This window comes from Pelobates fuscus, chromosome 6, assembly GCF_036172605.1.
Source record: "Pelobates fuscus isolate aPelFus1 chromosome 6, aPelFus1.pri, whole genome shotgun sequence".
In the NCBI taxonomy this organism is placed as follows: Eukaryota; Metazoa; Chordata; class Amphibia; order Anura; family Pelobatidae; genus Pelobates; species Pelobates fuscus.
Window position 1 is genome coordinate 224,419,777 of NC_086322.1, and position 14,503 is coordinate 224,434,279.

General features: G+C 42.2%; 1 protein-coding gene across 1 annotated transcript in view; it reads right to left on the minus strand.

Annotated features, from left to right (window-relative positions):
* The window catches only part of LOC134565714 (17-beta-hydroxysteroid dehydrogenase 13-like), a 139,611-nt gene that overhangs the window by 10,600 nt on the left and 114,508 nt on the right, over nt 1–14,503 (minus strand). Inside the window, exon 6 of the mRNA XM_063425356.1 lies at nt 1,863–1,979. Within this exon, the coding sequence (XP_063281426.1) occupies nt 1,863–1,979 (117 nt within the window). The remainder of the gene's footprint in view (nt 1–1,862; nt 1,980–14,503) is intronic.

Here is a 14,503-nt window from a genome sequence, read left to right on the forward strand (position 1 = left end):
TACCCCATTTTGTTATATAGGGTCCTTGCATTAGTTAGCATACATTTAATATTATCATGAGTCTTTTGTACTTTTTGTGAATTATCAATATTACCTACCTCCTCTGTTCTGAGCTTTCCCCTCCCCCCATCTCCACCCCCTTTGTTCTGAGCTAAAGCCCATCTCCTTTCCATCCTATCTCCAATTTCTAGATTGCTTTGACCCTCCCCCCCTACCACTAGTTTAAAATCTCCTCCAACCTTCTAGCCATCCTATCCCCCAGCACAGCAGACCCTCTTCCGTTTAGGTGCAATCCATCATGACTATACAGGTTGTACCCAAGCGCAAAATCGGCCCTGTGCTCTAAAAACCCAAAACCCTCTTTCCTGCACCAAGACTTTAGACACGCATTGACCTCTCTAAACTCCCGATGCCTTTCTGCTGTAGCGCGCGGGAGATTAGAGAGGTTAATGCGTATTCAGTGGTTGTTTGGGGAGGGGGGAGGGGTAGTGAGCGTGAAGGTCAGCTCCTGGTCAGCTAGAAGGGCTTGAGCCCTTATGGTCTTTTAAGTTGTTGGTATAGTAACAAACTGTAAAACTAAATATAGCAACATAAGCTGTTATATTAGGAAACTATTAAAACAGTGAGCTCGAAGGGCTATGTGAGTTCCAAGTCAGGTGGTAATGGCAGCGCATGAGTCCAAGGTGGCCCATCGCGGGATTAACGGGGTGCTCCTAGCCATGTCCCAGGTATGCGATGCTTGGGGAGCCGTGTGATTCTACAGCTGGGTAAGCAAGTCTAGGGGTAGGCTCAGGTCTTGCAGTAATGCCGCTGAACCCTGGAGATCTTGTATGGTGTGTGTTGTTCCTCTTCTGCACTAGAAGTGTACATGACAGGTGCCAGCGGTTGCGGATTTCATGCTTTTGAAGCAGGGAGGTGAGTGGTTTCATCGACCTTTGCCAGGCCAAAGTGCTGCTTGAGAGATCTGCATAGAATGTCAATGACATATTCTCGAACTGGTGCCTCAATTCCTGCACCTCTTGCTGAAATGTGGCTATTTGCTGCATGCTTGATTGAGAGGTGCTTCCCAGTGCTCCCATGCGACCTGTTAGGCCCCGCAGATCACTGCGGATAGCTGTGACGTCTGCCAGGATATTCTTCTGCAAGTACCAAGGAGGGCCTTCAGGACCGCGGTCGTCACCGGGAAGGCATCTTGGCCCAACATGGCCTTCGGCACTGGAGCCAGAGCAGGTAAATAATCCTATTCCGATAGCTCCTCGGAGAAGTCAGAGCAGCCGCAACAGAGCGTAGCCAGTAGCGCTATGCGCTTGCTTCCACATGTCACCAAGTGTCAGCTCGTAGATAGGTTTATCAGGCTTCACTTTTTTGTTTTGCGCCCCATTTAGCTCCGAACTATCAGGGTGGTACCCCTGGCCTGGTAATGAGATTAATTATTTGTAAAAACACCCGTTTTTATCGTGAATAACCAGGAGCTGCAGGCTAGTGCGATCGCTCGTTGCAGAGGTCAAGCTCCACCCCCAAGTTATTAGCTATTTTATGCAAAAGTATGTATCTGATTTCTGATAATCGGAGGGTATTTATGTCACAGCCCTGCCATAATATAACTAACAATACCTAGACTATGCTGCCCAACATCCTGACAGAATTACTGACTTGGATCCAGTTGCAGTTTTTTTTCACTGATGTCTTGCTTCTCAGAACACCAGAAACAAATATCCAGAAATCATAAGTGCAAAACTAAAGGCACTCGTGGCTGCTAGAGCCAAGCACACAGTGGGTTGACTGGCAAGGTTACTGTAGTGGTTATAGTGCTTCTTTAAGTCCTCCCCTTATTTTTTAATAAGAATAGCTGTTAAACTTACTGTTGAAGCACCAAGGAGTGTTTCACCGAAGAAGGGACAATCAGCATTTTTTTATTGGTTAAAATACCATCCATTAGACATTTTACCACATATTCAGGATTCAGCACTGGCCATAATCTGAAAAAGAGATGATTAGTTATCAGGAAACAATGTACTGTCAAGGTAGGACTTTTCCCCCAGATTTTGCACGAAAACTGGACTATTATACTGCTGTTAGAAGATTTTGGTCATCATCTGAGTATATTATTTAAGCACTGGTTTTGACTGATTTTAATGTGTACAAATGTTCACAACTGATGGAGGCACGCACAACTCACTAGAGGCTGCTGAGACAGCATTGTTTTAAATCAAAATAATATAGGCTCCTATTATGGGATCACTGGCATGGGGGTTTGCTGGTATGAAATGCATGTTTGACATACAATTACACATACTCACTTATGAGGATACCCCCTACCACATCTATAACTTGAAAAATTGCCTCTGCACTTGATCCATAGGCGGGGATTATTCCGCCCAGGCGCATACACTGGAGCTGTATTGAAGCTCCAGGAAAGTGTGAATGCACATCTTTTATTTTATTTATCACCACTACAGTTTTAACACTATTAACACTACTACACTATTATTCCTTCTCTGGTTCTCTTCACATATACCTTGTCAAGGATTACTGAAGCGCTGCACCTACCCCCTTGTTTTTGCAGTAAACGCTGTCTTTTCAGAAAATAAATGTGTTAACATTACAGTCTAGGGAAACCTCCACTGGCCACACCTCAAATGGCTACTAGAGGTGCTTCCTGGGGCAGTGACATTCAGTGTCTCCACCCTTAGCATGGAGACACTGAACTTTCCTTATAGAGATGCATTGATTCAATGCATTTCTATGAGGAGATGCTGATCAACCAGGGCTGTGTTGACCTGTGCAGGCTCTGCCCCTGATCTGCCTCCTTAACAATCCAAGCAGGCAGATCAGGGGTAGAGCCTGGAAAAAAGGTAAGATTTACTACATTTAGCGGGGGGCTAGATAGTGTTTTCAACACTATAGAGTCGGTACTACGTATTTGTGTTCCTGACCCTATAGTGTTCCTTTAAATTTCATCTTTAAAAACTGCATTACACAAGGGTGTAACATCTGGTATGGTGTTAAAATTGTACAATAAACTTTATTCCCACATTAAATTATATAATGAAGCTGAAGACCTTATCCATCACTCCTCTGTTGATACAAAACATTAACATGCTTATTATGTTTCTGATATGGAATATTATGAGGGCTTAGAAATGCAGACATCAACCATTTTAAATGAAGAGTCACTCCCAAGGATTTTTAATATTGTGTATACTTATTTGACAAATATGTATTTGTGTGATTTGAAAGCCAAAATGAAATGTAGAATTCCGAACGTCTTTATTTACCTTTGTGCAGGAAGTGGGCTTCTCCATCTTGGCTCTCTGTTATTGTTATAAGCTCTGCTCTTTGCACCTGCAAGTCCTGCAGAGAGCATAGAGAATAGGAGATAAAGAAGCAATGTTTCCGTTTCTCCTCTAATGCATTGTGTGCCCTGAATGCAGGGCCGGCACATCCATAAGGCGGCACAGGCGCGTCCATAAGGCGGCACAGGTGGCCGCCTTAGTGCGCATCGGCCCCGGGGGCGCTAGATTAGAGTGACTTGACAAAGGAAAAGTGCCCAGCGCCTTCTCCTGACAGTCACTCAGTGTAGCGTGGCCGAGCGGAGTGGACTGCAGTACAGGTGGCTTGGTTTCCTGTACCCAGCTGGACTCACAGGAAGAGCTCACTGAGAGGGGGATGGGAGGTACTAAGAAACAGGTAAGGAAGGAGAGGAAGACTAAGGGACAGGGGAGGAAAGGGAGAGGAAAACTAAGGGACATGGAGGGAAGAGGAACACTAAGGGACATGGAGTGGAGAGGCACACTAAGGCACAGGGAAGAGGACCACTAATGGACAGGAAGGGGAGAGGACCACAATTGGTACGGGGAGGGGAGAGGAGAGGAACACTTAGGGACATAGATGGGAGAGTGGCACACAGGGGGGCCTGCGTGGCGAGAAAGACACACAGAGAGACATGAGGGGGGAGAAAGACACACATATGGGCCTGGGGGTAAGAAAGCCACACAGAGTGGCTGGGGTTGAAGAGACACACATAAAGGTCTAGTTGTGGAAATACAAAGGGGATGGGGGTAAAAGAAACAAAGCGGGCCTGGAGAAGTGGAAAAAGAGACACAGAGGGGCTGGGGGGAGTTAGACACACAAAGGGGGGTTTAAGAGATACACAAGGGAGGTGTAAGACACACAATAGTGCCTGAATGTGCCAAGACTGAACTGGAGTGTGATGCCACTGCTAAAACCTTCATGGAAATTTAAAAGAAAACAGTGAAAAAAAGTTAAAATGTTATTTATGATTTATACACAAGATATACAGTTGCAAGAAAAAGTATGTGAACCCTTTGGAATGATATGGATTTCTGCACAAATTGGTCATAAAATGTGATCTGATCATCATCTAAGTCACAATAGACAATCACAGTCTGCTTAAACTAATAACACACAAAGAATGAAATGTTGCCATGTTTTTATTGAACACACCATGTAAACATTCACAGTGCAGGTGGAAAAAGTATGTAAACCCCTAGACTAATGATATCTCCAAGAGCTAATTGGAGTGAGATGTCAGCCAACTGGAGTCCAATCAATGAGATGAGATTGGAGGTGTAGGATACAGCTGCCCTGCCCTATAAAAAACACACACCAGTTCTGGGTTTGCTTTTCACAAGAAGCATTGCCTGATGTGAATGATGCCTCGCACAAAAGAGCTCTCAGAAGACCTACGATTAAGAATTGTTGACTTGCATAAAGCTGGAAAGGGTTATAAAAGTATCTCCAAAAGCCTTGCTGTTCATCAGTCCACGGTAAGACAAATTGTCTATAAATTGAGAAAGTTCAGCACTGCTGCTACTCTCCCTAGGAGTGGCCATCCTGTAAAGATGACTGCAAGAGCACAGCGCAGACTGCTCAATGAGGTGAAGAAGAATCCTAGAGTGTCAGCTAAAAACTTACAAAAGTCACTGGCAAATGCTAACATCCCTGTTAGCAAATCTACAATACGTAAAACACTAAACAAGAATGGATTTCATGGGAGGATACCACAGAGGAAGCCACTGCTGTCCAAACAAAACATTGCTGTACATTTACAGTTTGCACAAGAGCACCTGGATGTTCCACAGCATTATTAGCAAAATATTCTGTGGACAGATGAAACCAAGGTTGATTTGTTTGGAAGAAACACACAACACTATGTGTGGGGAAAAAGAGGCACAGCACACCAACATCAAAACCTTATCCCAACTGTGAAGTATGGTGGTGGGGGCATCATGGTTTGGGGCTGCTTTGCTGCGTCAGGGCCTGGACGGATTGCTATCATCGAAGGAAAAATAAATTCCCAAGTTTATCAAGACATTTTGCAGGAGAACTTAAGGCCATCTGTCTACCAGCTGAAGCTCAGCAGAAGATGGATGTTGCAACATGACAATGACCCAAAGCATAGAAGTAATTCAACAACAGAATGGCTTAAACAGAAGAAAATACGCCTTCTGAAGTGGCCCAGTCAGAGTCCTGACCTCAACCCGATTGAGATGTTGTGGCATGACCTCAAGAAAGCGATTCACACCAGACATCCCAAGAATATTGTTGAACTGAAACAGTTCTGTAAAGAGGAATGGTCAAGAATTACTCTTGACCTTTGTGCACGTCTGATCTGCAACTACAGGAAACGTTTGGTTGAAGTTATTGCCGCCAGAGGAGGTTCAACCAGTTATTAAATCCAAGGGTTCACATACTTTTTCCACCTGCACTGTGAATATTTACATGGTGTGTTCAATAAAAACATGGCAACATTTCATTCTTTGTGTGTTATTAGTTTAAGCAGACTGTGATTGTCTATTGTTGTGACTTAGATGATGATCAGATCACATTTTATGACCAATTTGTGCAGAAATCCATATCATTCCAAAGGGTTCACATACTTTTTCTTGCAACTGTAGGTGATTGTCGACGTTTTAATTAATTTCCAGGAAGTGGCAGTTCCCCTTTATACTTAATGATGGAGAGATAAATTGACAATTTTGCCCACTTTGTGTTTTGGTGTCAAAAGTCCAGGTTCTTGTTAAAGTGATTCACTGGAAAGTACTGGGATAGAAGCCAGTGCTATGAATCTTATTAGAAATATGCAATTTTATGCCAAAACAAAGAGAAATAAGCTCAAATAATGTTCCTGTCAGAACATACAAAAAAAATATTAAGGTTGCCAACAAAGTTCTCCTTAGGTTTTTCTAATTTTTTAATCAAATGGGTAATCTGTAAACTTGGTTCACTTACTAACCAGGTTATTGTTTTTCTAAAAGTACATCACTTGTAGCAATTTCAAATATGTTTGTTCTTGTTCAAGATATGCTTTCTATATGTGGTCAAAAACTGATGATGGCCCCATGGTCTATTTTTAGTTTTGTTCTCTCTTTTCTTTGAACTTGGTTTCTAAAATGTTTTACCTTTCTGCTATGTGCCTTGCCTTATTACTGCCAAGGAGTGACTAATGTTTGTGCACAATATCAATGAGCAGGCTGGGTGACCAGTGGTTGTTAAAGAACACTGCTACCCCTACATCATAATTAGTAGAACCATAGCTGCCTTACGAGCAGGATAGGGCTGCAGGTATAATCCGGTGGCATTTGGGTACAAAAAAGTTAAAGGTTATACTCCAAGCATCATAATCACTACAGCCTTCTGGCCACCTTCTGCAATGACAGGTCAAATTATTTTGAAGTGGTTTGCCCAGATACCTGGGTCCATGCCTGGTATGATCTGATGGTCTAACGGTCTGATGAAGCACATCAGGCTTTTGCAGAGCTGCAGAAGCTACATGCCGAGCCCCTCAGCTTTCATTGGCTGAGAACTTCAACTTCCCACTGTCAACCAATGAATACAATTCTGTCAATATAAATATACACAGAATTGACATTAGCTAACAACATTGAGTTCAAATAAGTTTGTGAATGTGGTATACCATCCTATTCATAAAGGTTGCCACATCTCCACGTAGAGTGGTACCAAAAATACCAAAATAGGGAGTGTCCCAGTACGGTTAAAATTCTTGAAATCATGCAGTGAGATTTAAACCCTGGAGCTGGACTTTTCCCAATATTCAACAATAAATTCAAAAACGTACGTAATAGTCCTCACATACATGGGTAATCTTCAATGAACCACAGAGAAAAACAGAAATATGAAAAAAGTGCACTTTTATTGATATAAAAATATGAACACTCTAAATACATGGCATCAAACTGTCCTGGCAGTCCTCATAGTTGCTGGAGGTTGGAAAATCGGAAAATATATATTAAAAAAAATTACAAAAAACGGTACTTCCTGCATCTGCCAGACAGGGGAGAGACCACCCACACCACTACCCAAAAGAAAAGGTTGAGTGATAAAGCCCTGGATGCGTTTCGCACCCTCTTGGTGCTTTCTCAACCTTTTCATATTTCTGTTTTTCTATGTCGTTCATTGAAGATTACTCATGTATATGCGATTGTGCAGACTATTACTTACTTTTTGGAATTTGGCATTAGCTAACTCTTGTTTCAGGCTGGCTAATGTTGCCACAATGACGCTGCAGAATGTGTAGTTACACAAAGGGGTTCAAATCAGTATGTGCAGTCTTTCATAGTCATGATGTTTGGAATAACCCTTCAAGGCTGTCATTTGTTTCAGCTATATAATTCATGGTTCCAAGGGCTATTGTCTAAGTCAGGCTTCTAGATGTTGCTGAACTACAACTGGGTATAGTGGTATAGTGCCAGGAAAAAGCAGTACAACCCTTTAAAGGTTTGCTAAGTTGTTAAAAGTCAATACTTTATTAATTCCAAAGCTGAAAAATACTTAGACTCCAACCTAGTTAATACTAGAGTAGGTAAGGTATGACTGCCAGAGGTAGAGCTGCTCAAAAGGGAACCCTGTTGCCTGCAGTATCTTCACAGGTAGCCCGAAATGGGAACCAAAAGAGTGAATATTAACCTAGTGCATATAATTAGGCAAGCAGTAAACTCCATCTATATACATTGAACAGTCTCAAAAGACCTGGTTATCTCTCTATCTAAGGCTCCATGCTGACAACTAAATGCTGCCCAGACTGACTCCTGTTACCTCAGCAATAGCCTCATGCTAATGCCTACCAAAACTACTAGATTAAATAAAAGATCGAAGTCCAAGTTCTACCACCCATAACCCCAGTGCATAGTGAAAGAAATCAAAATAAAATTAAGAAAAAAGCCCGACGCGCGTTTCAGCGTACCTAGACGCCGTCGTCAGGGGCAAATACAAAACGCTATCGCAATTCCCACTCCTTAAATAGCCGGTATGTAATTAAACATACCGAACAGCTGATTCCCATGTAGCGTTCTCGCCTATTGGTAGTCTGGACGGAGAAACCCGCCCACTCCATTCACATACGTCCCACGTGATAGCTACGTCATTGCCAAATCACGTGGACGGAGGGGGAAACGAAGGGGGTGGTGAGCTTCGATTGAAACCCCTCCTTATACACTGATAGTAACGAGTGAGTCAATACAGGGTGACAGAATACGTGAAACCCCCTCGGAAAATATATATTAAAAAAAATTACAAAAAACGGTACTTCCTGCATCTGCCAGACAGGGGAGAGACCACCCACACCACTACCCAAAAGAAAAGGTTGAGTGATAAAGCCCTGGATGCGTTTCGCACCCTCTTGGTGCTTTCTCAACCTTTTCATATTTCTGTTTTTCTATGTCGTTCATTGAAGATTACTCATGTATATGCGATTGTGCAGACTATTACTTACTTTTTGGAATTTGGCATTAGCTAACTCTTGTTTCAGGCTGGCTAATGTTGCCACAATGACGCTGCAGAATGTGTAGTTACACAAAGGGGTTCAAATCAGTATGTGCAGTCTTTCATAGTCATGATGTTTGGAATAACCCTTCAAGGCTGTCATTTGTTTCAGCTATATAATTCATGGTTCCAAGGGCTATTGTCTAAGTCAGGCTTCTAGATGTTGCTGAACTACAACTGGGTATAGTGGTATAGTGCCAGGAAAAAGCAGTACAACCCTTTAAAGGTTTGCTAAGTTGTTAAAAGTCAATACTTTATTAATTCCAAAGCTGAAAAATACTTAGACTCCAACCTAGTTAATACTAGAGTAGGTAAGGTATGACTGCCAGAGGTAGAGCTGCAGGTAACTTCACAGGTAACCCAAACGGAAAACTAAAGAGTAGATATAGACCTGGTGCATGTATTTAGCGAGCAGTAAACTCCATCTATATACACTACACAGTCTAAACAGACCTGGTTATTACTCAGTCTAAAGCTCCACGCTGACAGCCAAATGCTGCTCAAAAGGGAACCCTGTTGCCTGCAGTATCTTCACAGGTAGCCCGAAATGGGAACCAAAAGAGTGAATATTAACCTAGTGCATATAATTAGGCAAGCAGTAAACTCCATCTATATACATTGAACAGTCTCAAAAGACCTGGTTATCTCTCTATCTAAGGCTCCATGCTGACAACTAAATGCTGCCCAGACTGACTCCTGTTACCTCAGCAATAGCCTCATGCTAATGCCTACCAAAACTACTAGATTAAATAAAAGATCGAAGTCCAAGTTCTACCACCCATAACCCCAGTGCATAGTGAAAGAAATCAAAATAAAATTAAGAAAAAAGCCCGACGCGCGTTTCAGCGTACCTAGACGCCGTCGTCAGGGGCAAATACAAAACGCTATCGCAATTCCCACTCCTTAAATAGCCGGTATGTAATTAAACATACCGAACAGCTGATTCCCATGTAGCGTTCTCGCCTATTGGTAGTCTGGACGGAGAAACCCGCCCACTCCATTCACATACGTCCCACGTGATAGCTACGTCATTGCCAAATCACGTGGACGGAGGGGGAAACGAAGGGGGTGGTGAGCTTCGATTGAAACCCCTCCTTATACACTGATAGTAACGAGTGAGTCAATACAGGGTGACAGAATACGTGAAACCCCCTTCTCCAACACTGATAATATCTAGTGAATCGCTAGGATGTCACTAAATGTGAAACCTATCCATACACGTTCGTACTGTGAGGGGGAGATTCACATAAATTCAAATTCATCTTTTGAGATTAATTCCATATCAATGGCACTAGTCAAAATAGTACGTAATTCAACCAGAAAGAGTGAGGTTGGATCCTTCTTGATCACATGGTATGTATTGTCATCTAATAATAGGCGTTCTGCAATCCTAACATAACTGTCCCTGTCCATAACGACCACATTCCCTCCCTTATCGGATGGCTTAATAACCAGGTCCATCTTAGCTTGGAGCTGACTAATAGCCATCCTCTCTTGTTTCGACAGGTTACATAGAAACATAGAAACATAGAATGTGACGGCAGATAAGAACCATTCGGCCCATCTAGTCTGCCCAGTTTTCTAAATACTTTCATTAGTCCCTGGCCTTATCTTATAGTTAGGATAGCCTTATGCCTATCCCACGCATGCTTAAACTCCTTTACTGTGTTAACCTCTACCACTTCAGCTGGAAGGCTATTCCATGCATCCACTACCCTCTCAGTAAAGTAATACTTCCTGATATTATTTTTAAACCTTTGTCCCTCTAATTTAAGACTATGTCCTCTTGTTGTGGTAGTTTTTCTTCTTTTAAATATAGTCTCCTCCTTTACTGTGTTGATTCCCTTTATGTATTTAAATGTTTCTATCATATCCCCCCTGTCTCGTCTTTCCTCCATGCTATACATGTTAAGATCCTTTAACCTTTCCTTGTAAGTTTTATCCTGCAATCCATGAACCAGTTTAGTAGCCCTTCTTTGAACTCTCTCTAAGGTATCAATATCCTTCTGAAGTTTGGGTCTCCCGTACTGTGTACAGTACTCCAAGTGAGGTCTCACCAGTGTTCTGTACAATGGCATGAGCACTTCCCTCTTTCTACTGCTAATACCTCTCCCTATACAACCAAGCATTCTGCTAGCATTTCCTGCTGCTCTATTGCATTGTCTGCCTACCTTTAAGTCATCAGAAATAATCACCCCTAAATCCCTTTCCTCAGATGTTGAGGTTAGGACTCTATCAAATATTCTGTACTCTGCCCTTGGGTTTTTACGTCCAAGATGCATTATCTTGCACTTATCCACATTAAATGTCAGTTGCCACAGACCGTAATTGATAGTCACCACTCGGCAAGGAAACAATTACCCTGCAGACCATATCTAAGAATACTTCCAAATTCCTGTAGTCTTTAAACGGTGGGGGTGAATCTGCTTTTAGATCTCAAGTTAGTGTGGGGAACACTGTTCCTAATGAAACCATCATTAGATTCCAATAATTCAACAAGCATTTGGAGACAGTCTAAGTCTTTAGGTGCTAATCCCAAATTCTGAGCTTTAGCTTCTTTGCGTAGCTCATGATATTTATGTAGGGCTAGCTTCCGTACAAATAAATGGACATCCTTCGTCCAAGTGAACTTATTGAAAATAGGTGTAGGAACATAAGATAACCCTTTGGATAATACGCTCATTTGGGCGTCAGAGAGGGTGGATTTGGACAGGTTGATAATCTGCAGGGATGGTTTAGGTACTACTTCCGGCGTCTCTGGCCTCGGCCTCTGTTCCTTGTCCAAGGGCCCTGAGACAACTCTGCCTGACGTAGGCCTAAAAAATCCACCCCTTTCTTTAGGATACTTTTTGGTGGATTAGTCGATATAGGCGTATGTGAGGTGGATGGTCTATCAGATTCAGTATCAGTGGATTCATATTCTGATGTGCTCACGTAGTCAGAATCCACTCTATTCCTCCTTTTAAAGGAGTGATAAACCCTCCCCCTCTCAAAATCTGATACGTCCCGAAGATATTTCTGATGCTTTCTGACCTTAACCTGATGTGAAAATGTATCCAAATTTAATTTTAGCTTTACTTCCAAAGGTTTAAATTGGGGGTCAGCTTTCACCTGTTGGACCTCCTCTATTTGTTTATCAAGTTCTTGTTGTACGGTCTCTAATCTCATAGATTCGTACTTACAGATTATATTCATAAAAGTGTTTGAACAATTGGTAGCTGCTTCTTCCCACTCCTTATTAAATTCTTCTAAAGCCATCTGTCTCGCAGGGGGTACCTGTACTCGTAACCCCCTAGGTATGATGTTTTTAGAGAGGTATTTTTGAAGTGTGGATATCTCCCAACTCATTCTAATTTGTTGCCTGAACAATTTGTTCAGTTTATTGAAATGAGAATGGATATTAGGAGGGGATAAGTTTTGCATAGTGAGGTCATTGCTGAAAACTGACTCTACATCTGCACACCAACTATTAGCATCAGGTCTATTGGCAAGAAACCCAGCCATGATTAGAATGGCAACAAAAAATGCCAAATTGTAAATCAAAGTAACAAGGAATAGGTAATGGTGACTTATGGTGATAAACACCTGAAGAAGTAATTGTCTATAGGTAGACTCCGGTTCCGGTTGGTAACCTGAAGTCTGAAAAAGGAAAGTTACGCCTATTTTCAATAAGTTCACTTGGACGAAGGATGTCCATTTATTTGTACGGAAGCTAGCCCTACAAAAATATCATGAGCTACGCAAAGAAGCTAAAGCTCAGAATTTGGGATTAGCACCTAAAGACTTAGACTGTCTCCAAATGCTTGTTGAATTATTGGAATCTAATGATGGTTCCATTAGGAACAGTGTTCCCCACACTAACTTGAGATCTAAAAGCAGATTCACCCCACCGTTTAAAGACTACAGGAATTTGGAAGTATTCTTAGATATGGTCTGCAGGGTAATTGTTTCCTTGCCGAGTGACTATCAATTACGGTCTGGGGGTAACCTGTCGAAACAAGAGAGGATGGCTATTAGTCAGCTCCAAGCTAAGATGGACCTGGTTATTAAGCCATCCGATAAGGGAGGGAATGTGGTCGTTATGGACAGGGACAGTTATGTTAGGATGGCAGAACGCCTATTATTAGATGACAATACATACCGTGTGATCAGGAAGGATCCAACCTCACTCTTTCTGGTTGAATTACGTACTCTTTTGACTAGTGCCATTGATATGGAATTCATCTCAAAAGATGAATTTGAATTTATGAACCCTAAAGAACCTATTTTGTCTACCTTTTACTGCTTACCCAAGATTCATAAGTCTATGTCTGATTTAACAGGTAACCGATTGTATCTGGATGTGGTAATCTCACTCAGAAGGTGAGCGTGTTTCTCGATAAGGTTTTATCCCCAATGGTACAAGAACTACCCTCACACCTTAGGGACACCAAAGAATTACTTGGATTTTTGACCCAGACTGTGATCCCTAATCATGCTAAATTGTGTAGCTTAGATGTGGAGGCATTGTATAGCTCAATTCCTCATGAGTTGGGAATTGAACACTGCAGACTGTTCCTCTCGCTTGATCCCAAGTTACCTGAGACGTATATTGGGTTTATATCGGACTTATTAAAATGTGTGTTAACTCACAATATATTTCTCTTCAATGGGAAACTCTACCAGCAGATCAGGGGAACAGCCATGGGGTCACCATGTGCACCATCATATGCCAATTTACATCTGGTTGGTGGGAGAGAGTAGTCAGGGAGGACCCCAATCTCAAACAGTATATGGACTATGTCCTATACTGGAAGAGGTACATTGACAACATTTTTGTCGTTTGGTTAGGTACCACTGAACACTTTGGTGATTTCGTTGTAGCCCTTAATGACAATACCTACAATTTGCGCTTCACAAGCGAGATGGGGGGCTCTAAGTTATGCTTCCTGGATGTGTCCCTGGAAATAGGGGTAACAAATAAAGTACACACTACTCTCTTCAGGAAAAAGACGGCTACAAACAGTCTTTTGGACTGGTCTAGTCATCATCCCACCCCATTAAAAGCTGGAATCCCTATTGGCCAGTACCTTAGGTTACGGCGCAATTGCTCGTCCTTAGATGACTTTAAATCCAAAGCAAGAACATTGAGACTGTCATTTAGGGAAAAAGGGTACCCCAATAGGGTGTTGAAGAGGGCATATGCGAGGGCCCTCTCAACAGAACGCCAAGTCCTTATCGATGACAATGCTGCCAAACAGGAGACGCACGCGATAAGATGTATTGGAACGTTTGATGCGGGTTGGGAAATGATGATGGGAATTTTTAAGAAATATTGGCCCATCATATCCTCGGACAAACATATTAAAGGGGTAGTGACTACATATCCCTCCATAACCGCACGTAGAGGGCGGAACTTAAGAGATTTACTTGTTCCTAGCCATTTTTCCTCGTTGTCCATACCAGGACCCTTTAAGAATTATTTACCTATTGGCACAAACCAATGTGGCCATTGTAGTGCCTGTCCTTACATCAATAAGAACTCTAAAGTATGTGCCAATTCTACCAACTCAGAGACATTCAATCTTCGTTCCTTTATTAACTGTCGTACCACCTGGGTTGTCTATTTACTCACCTGTTCATGTGGCCTTATGTATGTAGGAAAGACCTTTCGACCTTTCAAACTCAGGATTAGGGAACATGCAAACTCGGTGAGGAG